Source organism: Phalacrocorax carbo, chromosome 17 (genome assembly GCF_963921805.1).
Source record: "Phalacrocorax carbo chromosome 17, bPhaCar2.1, whole genome shotgun sequence".
Lineage (NCBI taxonomy): Eukaryota > Metazoa > Chordata > Aves > Suliformes > Phalacrocoracidae > Phalacrocorax > Phalacrocorax carbo.
Genome location: NC_087529.1, coordinates 2962347 through 2985008, shown reverse-complemented (window position 1 = coordinate 2985008; position 22662 = coordinate 2962347). Strand labels below are relative to the sequence as shown.

Here is a 22662-nt window from a genome sequence, read left to right as displayed (position 1 = left end):
ATCATGTGGTCTACACTGTAGCGACAGGTTTTATTTTTTAAAAAAATCTCAGTGAATGATGACTGTAAAAATGATTGAAATTTGCCATCACGAATAACCTTCACAATCTCAGGCTTTTTCCTCACCAGATGAATGCAAGCAGCTTCAAACTCAGCTAATACAGGAGGAAGTACTGCTTGGTCATGTGCAGTACCTACCTTTGCACATGTGGTTGTTCCCCACGCTGCCAAAGAGCTCACCACAAGCGCTGGTGGTGTCTGTGCTGACAGAGCTGCTGGTGTCAGTAATCTTCTCTCTGCTGTTTTTACTTGGAATGCTGGTTAATTTGGTCTCAACTAGAGAATTTACAAAGAAAGAAACAAAATACACTCTACCTTTTGAAAATACTCTTCTAATTAAGACACCTTAAACTCAGGATCTGTTTCCACCCAAATTTGCAGAAGACCTGAGGATCAGACTGTTAATAGCAGTTAGACAACTGAAGATGGCACAAGACCATCTAGGTGTCTGATTTAAACTTCTCAGCTTCTTTGCAGTGACAGAAAGAAGCAGAGCAAGGCTAGACAATCAGACCAGCTCTCTGCTCCCTTGATTACCTGCCCAATAGCCCAGGTAAGTTGGAAGCAAGACCCTTGAGTGTCCAGGCACCTTTAAAAATCCCAGTGGACGTTTGTCACATCCATCAACTAAGAATGTCAATGCTTTTCAAAATTCTGGCTTAAGAGCTGGATCTTTTAGATGCATAGGACACCACCACAGAAAATCCCTGCTGCTGCGTGCTAGTCTTCAAGGCTGAACCTTGTAACCCTGCTGAAGTCACTATAATACTGTTAAAATTCAATGTTTAGTCTCTCCCAGTGGACTGTAGTCCTTGCTGGCTAGGAACTCGAAGGCCCCTGCTGTTAGAGCAGAGCCTCGTGCTGCTGTCTCTGCCCCTCTGCAAAGGCACCGGCTTTGCTGCTGTACCCATCTTGGTGAGGTTGAGGAAAGCTGAGCTGCGTAAGTTGGTGGTGAGCAGAGTACAGACTCCGTTCATGTCCTCCGTAGTGGCGAAGGCTCGGCGGTGCTTCTTCTGCAGGCAAGCCTGTGGGGGTGGTGGGGAAGGCTAGTGAATGACGAACAAAGCCATAGAGAGAGGATACCTGAAGATGCTACCTGGCAAACATTCAGCATTCCCTGCACAGCACTGAAAGCCTCCCAGCGAGAGTAAAAAAAGCTCCTTCCTTGATGTGACCCCAGCCACATCAGGTCAGCCCAGACTTCAGCCCTGAGCTGAGGCAAAGAGTGGGGCTGGGGGCTCACCAGACTGAGGTGTTAGCTTCCAAACTGGTAGCTCTCCTAAGCCTCCTCTGCCAGTCCTCCCTTTGCCTGTGAGTGGGGGTGGCTGCAGTGAAGTGCAAGGTTCGCTGCAGTCCTCAGCCGATGAGAAGGGCCCTTCTCAGTTTCCCCCCAAGCTGGCAATGCACCAGCTGGCTTTCCAACCAGCCAGCATCCAGCCAAGAGCTTTTAGCCTTCATCCTTCTGTTAAGTCTGCTCATTTGCATTTCCCAGCAAAAATACACAGCACTTTGGAAAAATACAGTTGTTCCCAGCCACGGATGTTTTCAGTCCCTTACCAGGATCCAATCTGAATTGCTGTCAATAGCTATGCCACCATCCTGGACGTTTCTGGAGCCTTTAATCTTTCCTGAAATTGAATGAATGATTGAATGAATGAAGAAGGAGGAGAACAGAATTAAAATGGATATGGTACTTGTCAGCCTTGTGCAAACAGAATAAATACAGAGAAAGGCTACAACTACTGAGGTCAGCTATATCTGCTCTTCTACAAGGCGGACTCAGAATTAATGTTATCAGCAACTCGAGCAGTAATGAATATGTCGGAAACAAAAACCTTTGCCTTGTATTTCAACAGAGGTGAAGAATTAAGCTGCAGCAGACAAGGTCTTACAGCCTCCAGGCACGTCGCTCCCAGCCACCGGGACCGTGGATCTGCATTTCTCTCTGTGAAGCACTGATCTATGGGACCTAGCAGCATGCCCGGCTCTCTCTGAAACAGCCAGCCTCTGCAACCCCTCGTGCCCATGGCAAAGCGAGTCTTGGGAAGGAGAAGCGGGACTGTACCTCGCAGAGGTATCTCCTGGCACTGGATCTCCTCCTGCAAAACAGTGCACTTCCTCAGCCTGCCCAGCCCCTTGTCTGATGAGGAAGTAGCCAAAATCCTATAGAACAAGAAAAAAAGGTAGAAAAGAGGGAAGGTGGCACAATCAGGCAGAGTCTTTTGGCAGTACAGTGCAAAACAACCATCTGCGTGCCAGGGTGACCACCCATTACTCTGAAAATGTCTCCTAATTAACTGGACTCCAGTGTGGTTTTGAGCTGAATCAGCCACTAAGAGGAAAACACTTATTTTCTCCTAGAAATCATCATTCTTCCCATTATCTGAACTACGAAAACAAGAGAGCTATCCCAGACCAAGGAAGAGGCCTGGAAGTGCCTTGCCCATAAAATACTGGAGGTAAAGGGAGGCTGGAGGCGCAGCGAGAAAGTTCAACCTCCATGCTAGGAAATGGCAGCACTGCTGTGTGAAATGGAGACTGTTCTTTGAATCAGCCAATTTCTGGTCATCGGGTGGAAAAGTTTCTTTACTCTGAAACTTAAAATATGCTGTCTGCTACACAGCCTGAGCAATCTGCTCAGCATAATACCTCTGCAGCAACCACTTGTGGTTGGCTTCTATTCACCAGCTGAGCCATCCATTCCTCTTCCCCTACAGACCCAATAGTCAAAATATAGCAGTTTGCGGCTCTTTATGGTCTTCAGACCAACCTCACAACATAACTCTTTACAGCTAGTGGGTGCCGTGACTGCTGCAGCCCTGGAAACGATGCAATATGCCAGGAAGTACTGCAAAAACCCAGCTACTCGTTTCTGCCCGTTGGTGAAATGAGCAGGCATCCTTTCTGTACAGTGCCATGACCTAGATGTGGGTGAGGGGAGAAGCACCGTGAAGACTCCCAGGCTGACAATGTACACCTCACACCGATGAAGCCCTAACACAGCTCATCAGCTCCTGAGAATCGAGTAACAGTTCTGGGTCCCAAGCAGACAAACCTGCGCTCACTTTTGTAGAAAGTGAGAAGCTATGTGACTTCAGACCACACTAATTTATAAAGACCTGGGAAGTCTGGGTGTGTTTTTATTTCTTGTGTTCCTTACGTGGTTGTGTTCCCATCCGAGTGCTGACGAACCGTGGGCCACAACAAAGAGGCTGTGTGTGGTGTGATCCACGTCTTGCCAGTGTCAACGTTAAAGCTCCTCAAGGACTTGACCACTGAAAACAAATAAATAAATGAGTGCAGGCTGGGATTTGTAGAGTCATAGTTAACAGGCTCTTGAGCCAACTACCCCTGAACCCTGCCCACCACGACAGCAGAGGCAGCTGGCGGGAGGGAGATACCAAGCTATGGAGATTTCACTGATTTAGATTAGCAAAGGATTTTCTTGCCCAGCCTAATGAAAAATAAAGTAATGCAAGTCCTCTTGTTCTGTTATGAAAGTTCATCTTGGATATGACAAAACACTCCTACTAGCCGAAGCTCACAAGTCGGCGCTTAGGCAGGAGAGGATACAAACTCCAGGGCTTGTGCAAGTGGTGTGCCACTTTGGGGTGGCACCACGGGATTCACTTCTCGTAAAGCTGATATTCAACCGACCAGGACACTGAAACCCATTAGATTAAAGAATAAGCAGGTTCTGTAGCAGCAGGGATTGTTCCCCACAAGAATGACATTGTTATAAACCTGGTAAGAAGAGGAGGACATCGATTTTGTGGGACGTTAAAAAAAAGCTCAAAGGTTGGTAGTAAGGGAGCAAATTGGTGCCAAATGTGATGGATACTCTGCTGAGGATGCAGCTCTGCTAAAAGTCCAATAACTTCTCAGAACAGATATAAAACAACCATCAGAAAAAAAAAAACTACCCATTTTTCACAGAGCAGTAACTGAATCTTAAAGGTACCTTTTTTTTTTTCATGAATGCACTTCCTTCTTGCAAGGCAGACTACGAGAGAGGGGACGATATTGGTGTTTTAGCTGTAAGACTTTGTGGAAAGCCAACCCTTATTGCTCTTAACACCTCAGCTCTTGATTCATTTAAGTGTGTTAACACTTCAGTAAATGCACAGGTTGGGAAGATAAATATAGTTGACTCGAAGTGACAGACTGAAAATGTCACAAAGTAGGATGCACGAAAGGCGTGCTACTATGACAAATGCTGTAAATTCAAGCACTGAGCTGTACCGTAGCACCAAAGCTCTCTCAATCACACGACAACATTGAAAACTTCACACTAATCTCAGGAACAAGCGCAAGTGACTCCGATCACAAACTCTGTCCCTGTTTGGAATTAGAGCAAAAGAAAAGCCCAAAACCTGAATTTTACAAATTGCTCTGGTCTAAAATCCTCGCTCTGAATGCCCAGGCTCCAACTCTAGAAGCTGTGGGTTGAGCCTGCATTTGAACACACACTCTAGCGTTTTCAATATAACCTCTGATGTACTAACAAGAGGTCAGATTCTGTCCTTGTGTCCATCTAGAGTCTTTCCTGGGTTTAATTTTACTCAGAGCTGAATCTGAGCTTATGCAACCATTTCCATGTCATTTCCCAGCCTGGCTATGAAAGCACAGGTGAAAGAAGAAGTGAAATACCACAATCGGAGCATCGACATGAAATTTGCAAATAGTGGGGACTTCTAGTCTTTGTTTCTGCTTCCTAACATGTCCCATACTCCAGGCGCATGGCATGCCTCCCTTTCAGAGCTGAACTACCACCTTGCTTTGCAAATCCCACTTTACCAATTAAAACGCCTAAATTAACTCAAGAGATGCTCCGAGGCATCTGTGCGTGTTTCCGCTAGAAGAGCATCAGCCTAACAACACCATGTAATTACAAAGGCTTGCAGCAAACTTCCTCTAAAACAAAACCAGAATTCCAGATATGCTGGAAGAAGCTCCTTGAAAAGTTCAACTGGCTGTGAAGTAAGGGACAGTTCTCAAGCAGGCAACAAAAAGCAAACACAATAGCCAGGGAGGTAACCTCGCTCTTGTGAATATTCCTGCGCCCGGATGGCATTTGCCCTGGGAACCAGAGGCTCCTCAACTCTGCTTAGTTCTGCTGCTGTCATCCTGCCAAATTAAGTGCACTGTACTTGAACCGAGGGGGGAAAAAAGGCGCGTGTTGCCAATTAGCGAACTATACAGACAAACTATCTGTAGAATTTAGATGATCAGCACAGATCGGGTAGATTCATTCTAAGCACATAACGAAGACCCACCAGGTCAGACAGCTACATTTTTCAGCACAGCCACTTTCATCAGCAAAACCCGCACATGCAAAAGAAAAGGTTGCTAGAGAAGAGTGATAGGAAAGTCCGCAGAGGCACACAAGGATAGAAGCCTCCACCAACGATTCCACCTTAATTTTGCATAAGCCAAATAAAGAAAGGTCAAGATTTGAAAACACATCAGTAACTTCTGTAGACATAGACATTAAAGATTTATGTTTACAAAGCTGGGAGTTACCTAGCATAATGACAAACGTGAGAAGAAAGATATTAGCAGAAATGATACATCATATCATCTTAGAATGCCCTGAGCTGGAAGGGACCCACAAGGACCATCGAGTACAGCTCCTGTCCCTGCCCAGGACACCCCAAATTCACACCATGGCTCTGAGGGCCTTGTCCAAGTGCTTCTGGAATATCGCCAGGCTGGTGCCGTGATGCCTCCCTGGGGAGCCTGTTCCAGGGCTCCACCACCCTCTGGGGGAAGGGCCTTTCCCTAATGCCCAGCCTAACCCTCCCCTGGCACATCTCCCTGCCGTTCCCTCGGGTCCTGGCCTTGGTCACCAGAGAGCAGAGACCAGCCCTGCCCCTCCTCCTCCTCCCCTTGGGAGGGAGCTGCAGACTGCGATGATCATCCCACAATATGTAGAAGTCAAACCCGAGTAAAGAAAACAGTAGAGCATAAATCTTGATGTTAAATCTAAAATCACAGCAAAGCAAGCTACAAAGAACTTTGATGGGCATCTCATTAAAAGAATAAAATTAATAACAATTTTTTCCTGAACACTCTGGAAGCATAAAGCTTGTCAGGAAGTCTGTGAGGCCATGAAACGAATGCTTAAAGAATAATACTCCTTCTGTACAGATGGACTAGGTATGTACAGTATTGAGTCTTTCGAAGAGGAAATCAGACAAACAGGAATTCTATCCCATGAATCAAACCAGCATTTATGTGTGGAGTTGCTGGAAGAGGGGTCAGTAACACCCCCAGTGCAGCTGTCCATCACCTGAGCTAATGGAGTGCAGTGCAAGAGCTTTACCCTTTCTGGGCAGCTAGAAGACAAATTCATGGCAAAACTGTCCCCACGAGGCTACAGGACAGAATGATGTGGATACAGACCCAGGAAACATTCCTTCTAATCTTCCTAATTTACACAAACTTGCTCCCAAATAAAGGTCTTCTGAATTTTCTTTTTTAAAATCCTACACATTCTAGAGCTCCTGTTAAGGAGATCAACAAGCCAAAAGCTTGTGGGAAATACACCTCTGAAGGCACGCTCTGCTCATTCCAAGGTGTATCTAAAATGATGCAAGAAGGGGAAGAATATAAAAAAATCACCTACATTCTACTCTCACCTACTTCACTACGAGCGAACAGACAATAAAAAACCAAACTATAAAAGGCCAAACATAGCTTGTTAGCTTTGTATTTGAGAGTAGCATTTCACCTGGTACCCACTTTTCTCCCACTAAGGATGAACCATAAAACTCTCCACCCAAACGTATGGATTTCTCTGAAATAGTAGAAAAACCACACCACAAACTCAAGACTTCCCATACAAGTCCAAATACCCTGACCTTTCTACATAAGAATTATTTTATTGGCTCACATTAAGGGACCAGTCTGAGTCTCCAGAAATTACTTTGTTTCTGGATTGATTTTTATTTTCTAGCATAGGTAAAACAAATATAGAGACTCACTCATTAGGAAGAGTAGATACAGGAGCCATCTCATTGTTCCCGGCTTTAAGGTGAAGGAAGGAGGAGGACTGGAGATACCAGGAAAAAGCTGCTGTCTTTCTCTGATGAGTCTCCAGATCTGCATGTCTCATTGTGCTCGCAGAGACAAAGTGACTCTGCTGTGGATTTCCTAACTGAGGTTTCAAGGCGTATACTAGTGACATTTTAACAAAACTGCAGATGCAAAGACCTACTAAAAGGTAAACTTTTGTTACTGAAAGGTCATTTTTGGCAGCGTCCCCGTTTCTGTCCATCAGCACGTTTATCAAACCTAGAAGAACAGGATCTGTCTGGAAAAGCCACTAAGGTCTACGTTTGTACTGTCCACCTTGTCCTTTGGTGCTTCCTATGCGGACATGTCACATCCCATTGAAACGTGCAAACAGATTGACTCGAGTGAACCCACAGCAGGGATTTAAGAGAGGTGTCAGCTCTCAGATGTCCCTCAGAGCACTTTTTTAGCACAGAGGTTCTCCCTGTCGCACGCACAGAGAGCGCTTGGTGTTCTTCCCCCTTATTTTATATATTATCGGAGTCAGAAACACCGACGTTTTATGGCAGATGCCCAGGGTACATTAAGGGATTCTGCACACCTCTTCTCCCCTCTACCAAGAATTGTTTGGTTTCTATTGATCCCTTGTTTCTCTGCACTGCTAACCCTAGTCTGGACCAGACTCGCACAGAATTACTCCCAAATAGTTCATACTGTCAGAGTACTGCGTAGCAAGTATTATTCAGATGCAGTGTGTTGCTATTACAAGCGCTACATAAGCTGAAATAGCAAATGCTGAGCAATCAGGCGAGTTAACTGCACAGTAAATCCTTTCTGAAGTGGCAGGGGCGAGGGGGTGGGCGAGAAAGCTGTTCCAGAGACACAGTTCTCTTTGTCCAGAAAGTGTAAATTTTCCAAGCATTCTCAGAAAAGAGTGCAACAAATCACACAGGCGCTTTCTAGCTAACCTCCAGCTCTCTTCCTCTAAGGACTCCCTGTGTTTAACAACATTTGACACCCGTCCTCACCGTCCAGAAATGCTGTGGCACTCCACATCTCATGAATCCGAACTGAAAAAAGATGACGTCAAAAGAGGAAGTGAAGAAAACACTCCTTGCACTCAGATTTTAGTGACAGTTGGGTGCCAGCTATGAGGCAGCCAGTCATGCCTTTCTGAGGCTTTGCCTGGTCCTGTCTGGCCCCACTTTTATTCATGCTGCTGAAGCAGATGTAAGGTTGCAAAGTAGAACAGTTTTCTTTTAAAATGTCTTTTTTTTTTTTTCCATTTTTATTTTCATTTTAATCCCAGAGCAACAAATGAAATTTCTTAAATACAGCAAAGAAAACTTGATAACTGAAAACCAACAGCTAGCCACAGCAAAGTCCATCCGAGAAACCTGCCAGCTGCATCGCTTCAGAAATAGCTCTTTGCAGCTTATGTGGACTTACACAAAGCATCTGTTCTTTGTCTGAGCCCTTTTGCTTGTCACATTTCAAAGACTCCTTTGGCTAGCTACAGAGGCAATGGAAAGTATGCATGGTTGCAAGAGGGGTCACAAAGAGATGAAGAGAGGGGGAATCAGCCAAGACACAGAGACACCTCCCCATACTGGCTTCAGCTTCAGAGCACGCTTTGAAAAAAAACAGGGAAAAAAACAACGATAAAATAAAATGTGGGAACCATTTGAGGAACAAGAAAGTCTTGCTTCCACCTATACCCCTGAGGAAAACAGCTTATGGGGAATTGGGAGCCACAGAGACCAGACATGAAGTTTCTTTTATGAATATTACACAGACAAGTGGCGAGAGAGATGACTGTGCGGTGGGAAGCATTCGGAGCCTAGTAGAGAGGCCGCAGGGAGCAATGACCAGGCGAAGTGTGCTCAGTTAGAGGAGGAGGAAGAGTTTGGAAGTAACAAGGTCTGCATTCATCTCCCAACCCCACCAGGAACCAAGCAACTTTGACCAAATCACCCAGGCGAGGGTTTGAGCATCCATAACCCTGCAGGGAAAGTAATGAGAGCTGCTGGTGTCTTTTCTTCGTGGCGTGGCTGGGCCTTCGGAGTCTCCGTGGCTTGTACATACAGAGTAGGCAGGGGAGAGAAGCTGCAGCTGTGCCTTCACTGATGTTTGCGAAAGGTTTCTGTTTTCTCAGATGAGACCCCCACAAAGCCTCCCCGTTTGGAAAGGGATGGGTTCACAAGCAGGTGGGTTTACCTGTCACAAGAGGTAGAAAGGAGAGGGCACTTCATCTGTTGGTAATTTTGTGTGTAAATGACTGAAGTGTTTCCTGGAAAAACATTATGATCTATTAAGAGTGGATCCCAGAATCCTGTTGGGCCTTCAAAGCTATGAACCACCTTGCAAGTCCTTCCTCTTGCAAGGAACTGCAGACATCCCACAAAACGGACCCCAGACAGCCTTCCTGTTTGTAACATGACCAAAATGGGAAGCGGTTCCGATGCTGAAGCCAAAGAGGAGCCTTCTGCATTAAGAATACAGAAAACTGGGAGGCTACTGATGATAATCTCAACAGTGCTGACTCACCCCCCACTGCAGAGAGGTTTTAACTCCTCAGAAACCTCCCTTTTTTCCAGAGCACATCAAAGAGCCGCACAACAGCCTGGGCACTGCTAAATCTTCTGACCGACCTGACGTATCTGTTCGCTGCATGTACCTGTCCCTGTCTACTGTCCGTCATCCTTCATTCCTGAGCTTGAGGGGGCTGGGGCTGGTGGTCTGTGGTGTGACTGTGAAGCACACAGAATGCCAGGGCTCTGTTTCACAGCAGACGCTAGAGGTTTAAGAACACTTTTGATGCAGACCAAAAGATTAACGCTGCAAGCTTACAAAAGGGATTTAAAGAGAAGCAGGTTCAAGGAATGGCTGAAGAGGCAGGTTATCTTGAAAGCAAATTGTCACAGCCCACAGCTATCAAAAACACTACCAATAAGCAAGATTTCACCTTTGTTGTTTATTAAGACTCCAGGCAGGGATGGCAGATGAGATTCTGCATTTCTTGAGAATCTCAAAGTTTCCCTAACACAGCAAAGCACCAAGCACAGCAATAGATTACCATACGCCAGATGATCCTTTTGTGCAACGTGAGCACCTTGCCAAATCTTGGGAACACTTAGGACAAAGCCATAGATGGAAAAAGCAGCTGAAGGCTTCACAAAGCAAGAAAACAGCAGAAGCTGGAGTGAGAATAGTTAGTTACAATTCAGAGACCCAATACAGTGAAGCGGCAGAGGGAATTGCCCAGCACAGGGGAAGAACCCATCTGAAGAGACAGGGAGTACGTTCTAAAAGCAATGCTTTTGCTGCCAGCCCCATGAATATAGTAAGCAACAGGATGTTGTCTCCAAAAGAGAAACCTCCTAGCCTCACTTGCTCAGAGCAGAAATGAGACAGGAAATCTTGAGTTGCATAATTTACCCTACTGCGTGACAGGTGCTGCCAACATTTGTAGTCTGCAGATTTTTCAGGGTTATCACTAGCCATTCCCTCTGCGAAAGATGCATCCAATGCAACATTGGCTGTTACAGCCTCAGGTGTGGCTGCATTAACTGACATGAGGTCGCGAGAAACACGAGTTCACTCGCATGGCAGTGAGGTCAGCACCTTGCTGGGTGAGAGATAATCAGGAATTTGATAAGGCCTTATAGTCCATGCTGATCACAGCTTCTCTTCCCTTTTGAGGGAGCCTGAAAATACATCCAAGGAAGAATGTTTTCTATTAAGTAAACTTGCTATATTGATAGTTTACAGAAATTCATGTTGTTGTTTTTAAATAAAGGCTGGAAGTGAGGCAGCTCATTTTTATCTCTTTTCCACAGACGTTAAAGCATGTTCCCCATCCTGCCTGAGGCAGGGTGCACATTACAAGAAGCAATGACGTCCCTGTAATTGTTTACAGCAAGACAGGATGCCCACTAAGACTGACAAGAAATATTAACTGCATGAAGTGTTTTGGCCCATCTGTCTCTCAGAAGCCACATGCAGGATTCTGCTGCTGTTTTCTGCAGAGACAAAGCAACCTGTGAAAGACAGGCGTTTCAGAAATTCACCGTGTGAAGTTACAGGTCCAGGAAATCCACATTGCTGTTGTGCTCTTAAGCAAATGCACACATCATGCAAACGATTTCATTATAATACTGTAAAATGGGAATTCTGATGTGGGCTAAACACCGAGCACTGCAGGTACAGACACAAAGAACTTGGTCTGGCTCTTGATGACTGAAGACTGAATATTCGTCTGTCATGTCTCACACCGACAGTGTTTTGCACAGAAGCCAATTCCATCCTTCACAACTTTTTATGCCTCTACAACACTCTATCCCAAAGCACCGCCAGGCAGTCTCTTGTGCCAAAAAAACCGTAAAAGTCAACCCATTCTTAGACAGGTCACTCCATCCTTTGCTTCCCTACGGCAAACAGCATTATTTCTATACAGCTCAGAAAGCACTGCCTTCCTAAAGACCGCTCCCCACTGCCCCTATGATCTTGCTCTTGTATCTTTAGACGTAGTAAGAAGAAAGTGTTAGGCACAGAAAGTTGAGTAAAAATAGTTTCTTCAGAGGAAATTGAAGATTAAAGTGCATGAAAATATTTGAAGCCACAGGCTGAACCGCAGTCTCTGATGAAATGCACTTTAATACTGATAATGCCTTCAATTCTTCCAGCCGCTATAGGAAGAGCTACGGCTTTGAAGTTGGAAGTAAGGCTGCAATCCAGAAAACCTGCTAAAGATTTCTGGTTTGTCCCTCTAGAGGCATCATCTCAGTTGCTGATAGCTGGGGCTGCAATAGTGACTGCTCCTCTGAAACAGCTGATCTCAGTTGTTTCCGTGGCATCCGTTTCCATGATCTTGTCTCTATAGCAGGAGACATAAAAAGAGCAGCCCTTTGTCAGCAGGAAGCTGACAAAGGGATCCAGTTTTTAGAAGAGTGCATGTCAGGGAAAACCCAACGTACAACAGAGAGTATTAAGTGTTGCAACCTCCCCACTCCTAGAAAACTGACATCTAGGAAGCACCTATGCTGCAAGAGCAGGGGGCTGTGTTTAAATCCGGTGGAGCTTCTGCCTGAGCTCTGCTGGGCTCAACAAAACATTTCTAAAGAAAGTAACAGCTCTCCATCTTCCCACACAGAGTTGCTTCCCAGGTGTAACCGGGGAAGCAAATACAATTATCTTAGGCAGAATTTGACAAAGTTGCCAGTGTTAATGCCCTGATTCGTGCTACAAAAGCCCAGCGATTTTAGCACTTGCGGTATGAGTGGGCCTAAATTTTACCTTTCCGAGAAAAAGCACCACGCATGTGGGCTACTGAGTCAAAGGGAAGAACAGCTCTTGCTTTTCTCAGCAGCGTTTCCTGCCCATTTCTACCAGAGGTACGTAGGAATGGCATCTCTTCCATTCTCATTATTTATTCCCAAACTCTGACCAGGTCCATACTACTCTAATTCTTTATTTTCTCAGCTCACAAGTGATGCTGCTACTCTTGAGGGATGCTGTGTGGAAGCAATTTCATGAGCAAGCTGGCCTGTCTAAAAGTTCTGTTACTAAAGACATAATAATATGCCAAGAGCAGTTGCTGAGCAGGAAGCTAAAGAGACACTGAAGACATTTCTTCATGATTTAATTTACCTTCTGGATTTATTTCTGAGTCACTGGTGTTTCCAGGGTCTTCCTTAAGAACTCCCACATCCTTTGCCCAACTCGTCCATTTAATTTCCTCTACTCTGGAGAGACAAAATGCAACAGACACTGATGCATGGAGCAGAGCATTTCAGTCCATATCTCATTGTCCCACAGCACCCCAACCCAGCTCATCCTGCCAACACAATCCTAAAGGTTTGGCTGTAGCAACAACACCCTACAGAGCTTTTTTTTTTAGTAAAGATCATCTGTAGTGTAAGCTCCACAAGGTAAATACCTTCCCTTGCATATTGTGTGTTAGTCTACGTTGTTTGTTTTAAAATGCTCCAGTCCCTCCCAGAGAACATACTTAATATAGAGGAGAAGATTTCGCTTTCTGTACATGCTCCATAGTCCGTAACACCCTGGAGTTAGAGAAGTGCTGCCAGCAGTTTGGTTTGCTGGGTGGAGAAAGGCTCGTCTCCTCTCCCAGCCCCGTGTGCGAGGAAGAGTGCTGCCCTCTCGCGTTGCACTCATGTGGCATATTCCTGAGCAAAGGGGCCCCCAGCCTGCAGCCCCCCCCCCCAGCCTCCCCTGGGCACGGCTACGCTCGCAGCAGCAAAGAAAGCATCACTGCAGGCACGCTGCCACCATAACCACTGGCACAGATGTGGGCTAAACAGGACATCTTTTGGTGACAGCATGTCTGGGTGATAATGCCGGCGGCTCAGCTAGCTCTCGAACCTCCAGCGTTGCGATCACCAACCAATCTGGGTGTACTCAGGAACAAGCGGTTGAGTCACTCCGTTGAGTCACTGCTGAATTTCCCCATGGTGGTTCAGGGCTACCAGCTTACAAATAACAGGAACCCTTTACTAGGGTGGACGTAGTGGTACATCTGTCTTACCTGAAACACCATCTTTCATCTTTCTTATTGAGGCCCACTGACATGAAGCAGCCAGATCTCCTCTTCCCGCCTTGGCGCCACAGCCAGGCCTTCTCTATTTCTAGAATAGCAATGGCCCTCTGAAAGAAGAAATCCATATCAGTGAGAAAACAGGGCATACAGAGCCCAGCCCCTCTTTTCAATTAAATCTTCCCCAATCAAAAACTCCTTTGACTTAGAAAATCGGTTTGGAGCTCAATCCCAAAGTGCTCTTTAGCTTAATAGTACCAGTCAGTTATTTACTCCCTCAGGTTACTTATGCACGTGGATCTGGACTGGCTGGTAGCCACGCAAACGTCATGAGTTTTAAATACATCTAAAAATCATGTTAGGATTTACCCCCAGAGCGGCAGATTTACGTAAAAGAGAAGTTTATAGCTGGGGCTGGGGACAAAGACAGGCGCTGTCATCTCTGCTGTTATTAGATTCAGGTAGGAGTTTGGGCCACAACATAACTGCTGAGCAGCACCGTGCCTCACCTGCAGCTTCCAGACGCTCTTGCTATAACCAGAAACATCCGTGACAGTCTCGGTCATGAGCGCAATCAGCATGTTGAGCAAAAGAATGTAAGTGAGGATCACAAAGAGAAGAAGCAGGAGCATGACAAAGTATCTGAATCTGGCATGTTCCTGGAACTCCAGGTCGCCCATTCCAATGGTGATCTTGAAGAGCTCCAGGGAGACGCTAAGCAGCCCGCCATACATAGCATGGCTCCCAGCGCTCTCCATCTGAGCAAGAGACTTGTTCTGAGAGACCGAAGGAGCATCCCCCATCAGCGTAACCAGAGCTGTGAGAAAAACAGAATCTTAATCCTCCTCAGAAAAATTTACTTTTCACAGCCCAGCCTATAACATAATGCTGAGTAAGGCCTTACCTGCAGCAAAGCCAAAGAGGAAGATCATATAAACCAAGAGAAAACGCAGCAGATCTCTCAGGATAGTCTGAAACACAAATCAGGAGGAAGCGCCATTCTTTATCTCACATGAAATCACCAGGATGATCTCCTGTTCTCACGCATCACACACCAACCCCCAGTAACAATACTGAAAGCAAGTTGGAAAATGCTTTTATCCAGTTTAAGAAACTACTAATACACGTTAAATTTCATCCTCAGGTAAGTAACATCATCAGTAGCTTAATCTGAGAGTACTACAAGAACTACTTTGTTGTTATGTTTGTATGAATAGGTTCTTTGAAACTAATTTCATGTCAGCTCCCCCGGTATGCCTTTCTCCCAGTTGCTTCAACAAGCATTTCTTTCTTTTCTATCTTCACTGGGTTCACACAAGTGGTGGTCAGAAATCTTCCCTGGCACCTCATTTCACCTGCTTTGTCTTGCCTTTCTAGTCCCAGACTCATTTATGGACCTGGAAGCACTTCTCAGCCCAAGCATAACAGTTCCAGGGAACTTGCACTGGCTTTGCTAGTTTTGAGTTCTTTTATGACAACCAGGTAAGCGTCAGCTGCTCTCGCTGTATTCAAAGATGGCAAACTAGTGGTTTGCTGCAATTGTACTTCCCTGAAGACACTGATCTAATTGCCTTCTGCAATTTCTTTACTTCCCTCGTCAGTACATTAATTCAATTCATGGTTTTCAAGGTCCCAAGAGAAGAAAAGTAATTGCAGGACTTCTACAAGTTCCTCACGCCCAAAAGCTTTTCATACAAAGCTTTTCCGAGTACTGACCTTCTGTATCATGACGCTATAGATCCCAGTGCGTTGAAAGCCCCGAGTGTAATACAGCATGTTCACCCATCCCAAAAGCAGGGAGACCACCATCACCGCCACGTAGTTTTCTGAACTTGCACCGTACAGGACTGCTGACAGCAGCAGTGAGAAAGCCTGGATGAAGCTGGAGAGGAGCAGAATGAGCGACAGTGACTTGCCTCAGTTAAAAGGCCCATTTGCAGATCTGCTCTGTTTTGCGAGGAAAAGCAAACACATTTTACGAGGCTACGTGGGACACACAAAGTGGCAGTTAATCAGACACGTAGTTTATATAAGCAAGTCCTGTTATAACGAGACCCACAAATTGTTGCAGCTTTGTTATAAACTGGTTAGTCTCACGGTATGGAAACACTGCACTGCTTGATGTAACTCACATAACCGCTATTAAATGGAGAAGAATTTTAACACTTACAAACACATGCACACAAACATGCACACACATGCATCTATGCCCACTTCTCCTCAGAAAAATGAGAAGTTATTTCCCTTTCAACCAGATCTGAGCCATAGTGACTGTATGATTAAAAACTTGAGCTCTTTTTCTAACAGCAGTGTGTTCTTAACTGTGGAATATCTGAGGGTCTGACCTTTGCTGTGTTCAGCTACAAATCCAAGGACAGACCCTACCCAACAAAGTCCATTTCAATGAAGGGTTATGACAAGATGCAGCGGGTAGGAGAAGCAAGCAGGGAAGGGATGGGAAGAGGAGACAGTGGCAGAGAATCAATCTTTCCTGCTCACCATCTCTCTAGTAATGCTAGGGCAACTTAGCTGCACACAGCAGAGAACCAATTTCACCTGTGCTTTCATTGTGCAAAAAACCTCAAGAGACATACATCAAGATCTCAATGCAGCTGTCAGAACACATAGTCTTCAGGGACTGGCGTCTCCTCCGCAAGTACAGACTCTAGCAGATTAAAAACAACGGTAGCCATTCATCAAAACAACAGGGCATGCTAGAGTGATTCCTGCCCAGGATAGCCTATCGCTCAGGGGAGAGGTTTGCTCCATAAGATCCTTTTCATGCCTTCATTTTCAAGATCCCAAGTTTCAATTAGTCATCCTTCCAAGATGAAAAAAGGCCTTATTTATAAAGGATAAGGATAAACGAGGGCTGAGTCATGGCACAGCCCAATGTCTTTATTAATAGACTGCATTTTAATGCCAAAGATGCATTTTAATACCACAAATCACAGAAGTCTCTCATAATTATTTACCATTGTGAGCCTATTCTTCCCCTTCCCCAGCAACCTGGCTTGTGCCGCCCCGTCACTGCTAGATCGCACTGACACTGTTAGTGTCTCATAGCAGGACTGCCTCCTGCCATCCCTCATGCACATCCTGATGTGAGGAGAACCAAATCTGCTGCCTCAATGTCAGTGATGGCTTCCTTTTTTTCTTTCTTACAGTGAAACTCGACGAGAGATCCCATACCTGAGCAAAAATTAGATAAATGCCTCCTAGCAAGATAATGATCAGTCCAGAGACCCACAGGAAGCCTCCAGCTGTGAATTCCACTGGAAATGAAGGCTGCAAGATAAAAACAAAAAACCCCAAAACACTGAAGACAGGCAGAGTAGTGATGACAACCGCCCCCCCACCTTTGAAACTCAGCTCCATCCATTCGGGCCTTTCCAGATAAAAGAAGGTTGGGCCTACCTTTACCCGTAAGGGTTGATAGTATGCAATGGCTGTGAAGATGATCATGAATGACAAGTATGAGACAAAACTGAAGTAGAATCTCTTGGAAGCAAACGTTTCCCATTTTTGCTGAAGCAGTTTGTTCAGTGGCTCCAAAACCACCATCTTGTACCGATTCTATGGAGAAACAAACAAACAAACAAAAATGTACCCATGTGTCAACAGGAATGCAAATGCACCAGAGGATTGTATTTTTCAGGGTTGGAGTCCAGTGGCTCCAATTAGGGCATCCCTAAGGGCTTATTCAGGCAGGCCTTTCAGTATGAAAGGAATCAACCATCCCATAAGAAGTTACTCCTGCTTGGCTTCATCAAGGTATTTGGACATACCCAGGCTTAGGACAACCAAAGGATCAAAAATTTCTCTCGTATCATAGATTATCAGAGGCATACCAAGCAGACATAAATAATAAAATATGCATATACTTCCATCATGCATTTCTTTTCCCAAAAAATGATCACGTGAAACACCGCATTAACTTAAAATGATTTGCATAATTATACAGCGACACTATAGGAAGGCAGAAGAAACGTAGCTGTCTTTGACCGTTAGTAAGAGCACTCACTGGTGTGTCACTGCTGTACGCCAGAATCTCCAGCACAGAATTTTCCTCAAAGCTGTCTATAGAGGACAAGTCATAGAGGGACACATGGATAGGTCCATAGGTCCACTCAGTGAACTTGCGTGACAGGTGCCTGTACACTGGGTCTTTGACCTCTCTTTGGATGATGTGCTTGAAGATCTGAAGAGAAACCAGATGCATATCAGAAAAATGTGTATGTAATGAAGGTGTAGAATGACACAAGCACACCCAAACACCACACTGTCTGGCTAAAAGCAGGCAATATAACTACACCTTGTATCAGCTCTTCCAGGAGTAGAACCAATTTTGGTCCAGACCAGCTGTCCTGGCTGGGACAGAGAGCAGCAGCAGCCAGCTGAGACTCTGCAGGACACTAGCTGGAGCAGCCTGGAGGAGGCCTCCTTTGCTGTCTCCTGTGGCACTGCCACTGCCAGCAGCATTACTAAGGGTTGGGTGCAAGATGCTCCTATGTCAAACCCCGCTGCTGAGGAGGTATGCTGCAGTCTTCCTTGATTTTCAGCAACCCCAGGGATTCCCTCCAGTTGTCTTTACCTCCACTTTGCCTGTCTTGGCAGCAAGCTGCAGAGGATTTAATCCATCATAGTTCACTATCTCCTCCAGTTTACATGTTGGGTCAAGCTTCACACCTGCCTTCAAGACCTCAAGGTATGTTGAGCTCACAAACTTGGTGTTCTCCTCAGTGTCATCTGCAATCATCACCAGAGCATGGAGGACGGTGTTGCCCTGTGTATCCTGCTCCTGGAGCCTGGCTTTCTGGTGGGGATTGTTTAGAAGATATTCCATCACCTCAGGCTGGTTTGCACAAGCAGCCAAGGAGAGGGGAAGTTCACCTGAAGAGATTAGGACAGTGTTTGGAGGGGAAGCAGAAAGGGGTGAAAAAAAAATTAAAGAAAAAAAAAAAAGCAATTACAGGAAAATATATTTAGCCTGTAGTTTTACCACTGGAACACAGAACAAGTTCTTTCTCAGTGTCTCTAGCTTCAGAAAGTGTTTTGCAGTGAAAAATTAGTTCTTATTTCTGGAGGCAGCAGAAACACTTTCCCAGACCCCTAATTTGGCTGAACTACCCAAGTATTTGTCTCTGTCTGAAGCCCCTCAGATGGGATTAAATACATAAAACCAAAGATGATGGCAAATGCTCACTGGACACCTCAGTCTGTGAAAGGATCCTGCCACTCAAATAAGAGCTTGATTACAGGACAGTGGAGATGGCAACCCATGCACAGAGGGGCAAACCCACCTAGAATTAGCAGTGTCGCCCACAGTAAGGCAATAAAAAGAGCAAAGGGATGTGTTCCACACTGACTCACCAAAATAAAAGTAAACTCCTTCTTTCTTCTTCTTGAAGAATTCACCATGGGCTCTGGCATGGACATCAGCTCCGTTCTCTACTAGAATTTTCACTAAATCTAGGCTCCGTTTCTCTATGGCAATATGGAGCGCTGTCTGGCCTAAGGAACAGGCAAAACCTATCACTCAGTGCCACTATCAGAGGGAACAGGCAGAGGACTCTTCAGCAAAGCACTGTTTCAACAATCGTATGTTCTGCACAGCAATCCTGCAGTCTCAGTGCTAGGCAGGGGGGCTGGGGGGAGGCAATCGATGGCTTTCAACAGTGTTCATTGGAAAAGCATGCTGGAAACACTAAGCCGGAAGGCAAGCCCCAAGACTATCAAAAATTGAACACAAAAGCAGGCAATTACCCCTGCCTGGCACTAAGATCCCAAGCAGCTATGAGAGGATAAAACAACCATACACATCCATGACTATGTTGCACACCTGCTATCAGAAGTATAACCCAACCAGCAGAACTCATCCTTTAATAGCAATATACTATTCCTTTTTCACCTTGAGATTTTCTTTTTAAGCTTTCCAGAGCAAATCCTCTCATATTCCTGGGTTATTAAACGTCCACCATTTCTGTTTTATAGGCTGAGAACAAAGTTGCAGAAGTGAAGTGTACAATTCAAGGCTGAAGAGGACGCAGACCACAATCAGAAATCAGAAGTAAAAGGTGAGTAGGCTGTTACTGTAACTGCACTGGAACTCTGGAACTACAGCGCTGCATAAGCTCCTATTCCCCTCTTATTTCCTCGTATCTGCACATCTCACCTGCCTAATGGGGAGGCTGCTCTGACACAGCAACAGAACAGAAACCTTACCTCTGTAGTAACAGTCAGAGCATGTCACATTGACCAGTGGCCTGGGATTCTGTGTCTTTTGGTCTATTTCCAACAAAAGTGGGATTGTGTCATTCCTTCCATTTTTTAAGTTCAACAGGGCTTTCATTAAGCAGGTCTTCCCAGTCTTTGCATCTAGTAGAAGAGGAGTATTGAATGGGCTGAGCATGTACTTTGCACACACCTGTATTACTTGATTCAGAACTTAACTGTCTCTGTAGGACCCAATACAATAATTACTTTAAAGGCCTTCCTCAGTATTTTTAGTCTGCAGTAGACGCAAAAGTCTTAGGATATATATAATTAATGGCATTCTCCATTCTCGGGTGGATGTTAGGAAAATAAAAGAATGGACAGGGCCTGGAGAAAGCAAAGAACCACCAGCAGGTTCCCCTGCTTCCCTCCTACATTAGCAAGCGCTGCCCCTGCTAACCCTGTTTATGGACAACTGTACCTGTGTATTCAGAATTGGTGAGAAATTTGGAGGTCCTCCTTAAGTACTCAAGTAAACCATCCAGTGCCTCGGGGCTGCCCCTTGAAACTGCGCTGAAGAGCCTGTCTCTGTCAAAGCGGTTGGGGTCCTTTTGGCTGTGGGAGAAATGCAAAGCGTTAAAAACTTCTGGAGAGCCGCAGAAAAGAGTGTGCAATAAGTCCTAGTGGGACGGTGTAAGAAAGGAGGGAGGCAGAAAAGTTTGTCAGAAAAAACAAGTATTTTATTTTTGAGTCAAGGGGAAAAGAGAATTCTGGGAAATAACTATCTTTATTAAGTGGCTGCTCTTTCCATCAGCTGGAGCATTTCCCAGATCCAGTCTGATGTGAAACCCTGGAATGCAGCCAGAGCACAAAGGCAGAGAAGCCCAAGATAGCTGCGGGACCAGAATCAGTCCAATCACATGGTGTGAAGCGCTCTGTGAGCTAGTTTACATCCCTCCCTGGCAAGAGCAGTTCGGTTGTATAGGGCTCCATGCTAAGCTGCTCTTACGCCCAACTTGGCTTATTTGGTGCTAGTTCAGATATACCCAAAATACACTACAACACACACCATGCAAATACCTTCCAAGTGCAGAAGGAAAGGGCTAGTATGTCCCCTTTCTGCCTTTAATTACCTCCCACCAGATTCCTGTAATATTCCTGTATTGTCACTTTTAATTTAGACTTCGTAAAGTCTATAGGCCCCTACCAGCAGAGACTAGTACAGATCAACAGGGATCCCAACCTTGTCAAATATCCAGGTTACTCACTTGCTGACGAGTCCTGGCCGATAGTTCAGATTAATCTTCACCTTAGGAGGAAAGTCACTGCTCTCCTTCTGATAAGGTGTCTCCAAGGGCCGTGGCTCTCCCTTCTTTCCATGTAGCCCTGATCTATCTTCCTTTTTACTAGATGGAGGTTTATCATCCTGGATACTGTCATCTGTTTCTAGTAACCCCATCAACCTGTTCCTCTGATCTGGGCCCGGCTGCCCATTTGTGAAGTTATCCATTTCTAGTAGAAATGGCCTTGCAGATCACCAAAGACGTTCCCCACTGGGAGACTAAACCTGCAAGGGAGAGGGAGAATTAACACCATTTGTTCACAGAACAGTGCAGCACACACGTAGAGGAAAGCATGTTTCCAGGTCCAGCATTCCAACAGTTGACTATGGGTCCCCTGAGAGAGATTCAGTAAAACTCTGCCCAGTGGGAATATCTGAATAAAGCATCAAGGCCTTAAATAGGGTACCACTGGAGAAGTTCAAAAGCAGCTCATGAAATACAGGCAACCGGTCTGCAGAACATCTGAACCCCCTTTATGAGATGACCTCACCTGTTGGCAGCAGCACAGGGTCCTTACATAAAAGGCAAAGAAAGTGGATCTTTGGGAGACTACGATCATTGTTCTTGTCTCCGTGCAGCCAACACAGGCTAGTCACCAAGTGACCAAGAAGATAAGACTAACTGTAGACCTTCTTTGGAACAGAGTGATAAGTTTGTTCCTGTTCTGTTGGTAAGAATGACAATATTTGTACAGGGAAAACATATGCACAGACTGTGTTCCACTCATGCATTCTCACATTTCATCCTGGGGTAAAATGAGAGGGATCTCCCCAGCATTTGGAGCTGCTGGCTATCCATGTGGGCACAGGCTTTGAACTTCCAGCTCCGCAGCAGAGGCAAACACACACCCCAGCTGCCCACTCACAGCCTTCAGAGCCTGAACACAGCACAGCTCTCCCAAGAGCAAAGCTGGATCCAGATCTGCTGCATGGAGAGCATCAGTATTCATCAGAGCACGCAGCCAGCCCACTTCTTTCATCTAATACACCCTGTACTCCTTTTTTACTCTTTTGAGACATCTCTTCATATATATCTAGATACATCTCAGATGCACACCCAATGCAAGCTATCTGTAGTCAGCATACGACTGCAGATTCATGCACAGTTTGTGAGGCAGCGAGGAAACATCCATGATTACCAACCTGAAGCAGAGCTTTTTTAAATAACTCCGTCTTATTCACATGCACTCCCTCCAAATGGTTAATAGGTTTTCTCTGAAGAGAAATCTCTCTTGCTGGGACCACAGCCAGACTCCATAGCCTGTACCAGGAAAGAGGTAAATTGACACAGCATAAGCATTCTGGCTTAGGTTAGGACGTGGAGAAACATAGTTCTAGGCAGAAAACAGCCCCAGAAGATCTTTATGCAGCTCACAGCAAGAAATCCAAGGACTAATTTCAAGACAAACCATTATGACAATTCAGCCATTCAGTTTAGTCTGCACTCTAATGACAAACATTCCTCTGCACGC

General features: G+C 45.4%; 2 protein-coding genes across 7 annotated transcripts in view; both read right to left on the bottom strand.

Moving 5' to 3' along the window:
- Positions 1 to 3453, bottom strand: part of ITGAE (integrin subunit alpha E) — a 28344-nt gene extending 24891 nt beyond the window's left edge. Inside the window, exons 1-5 of the mRNA XM_064468213.1 lie at positions 3220 to 3453; positions 2125 to 2222; positions 1617 to 1687; positions 967 to 1084; positions 198 to 335 (exon numbers count right to left, since the gene is read on the bottom strand). Of these exons, the coding sequence (XP_064324283.1) occupies positions 198 to 335; positions 967 to 1036 (208 nt within the window). The 5' untranslated portion in view covers positions 1037 to 1084; positions 1617 to 1687; positions 2125 to 2222; positions 3220 to 3453. The remainder of the gene's footprint in view (positions 1 to 197; positions 336 to 966; positions 1085 to 1616; positions 1688 to 2124; positions 2223 to 3219) is intronic.
- Positions 3454 to 8045: 4592 nt separating this feature from the next.
- Positions 8046 to 22662, bottom strand: part of LOC104049595 (transient receptor potential cation channel subfamily V member 2) — a 33436-nt gene continuing 18819 nt past the window's right edge. For 4 of the 6 annotated variants that reach the window (XM_064467941.1, XM_064467942.1, XM_064467940.1 and 1 more), the window contains 16 exons: positions 22334 to 22451; positions 21117 to 21415; positions 20330 to 20463; positions 19858 to 20010; positions 19006 to 19146; positions 18227 to 18525; positions 17657 to 17833; positions 17050 to 17208; positions 16825 to 16920; positions 16227 to 16297; positions 15349 to 15514; positions 14537 to 14603; positions 14142 to 14449; positions 13624 to 13742; positions 12726 to 12820; positions 8046 to 11952 (listed from right to left, as the gene is read on the bottom strand). In XM_064467941.1, the coding sequence (XP_064324011.1) occupies positions 11822 to 11952; positions 12726 to 12820; positions 13624 to 13742; positions 14142 to 14449; positions 14537 to 14603; positions 15349 to 15514; positions 16227 to 16297; positions 16825 to 16920; positions 17050 to 17208; positions 17657 to 17833; positions 18227 to 18525; positions 19006 to 19146; positions 19858 to 20010; positions 20330 to 20463; positions 21117 to 21358 (2358 nt within the window). In that variant the 5' untranslated portion in view covers positions 21359 to 21415; positions 22334 to 22451 and the 3' untranslated portion in view covers positions 8046 to 11821. Of the gene's footprint in view, positions 11998 to 12725; positions 12821 to 13623; positions 13743 to 14141; positions 14450 to 14536; positions 14604 to 15348; positions 15515 to 16226; positions 16298 to 16824; positions 16921 to 17049; positions 17209 to 17656; positions 17834 to 18226; positions 18526 to 19005; positions 19147 to 19857; positions 20011 to 20329; positions 20464 to 21116; positions 21416 to 22333; positions 22452 to 22662 lie in introns of all 6 variants that reach the window. The other 2 variants (XM_064467945.1, XM_064467944.1) reach the window with 2 other exon arrangements.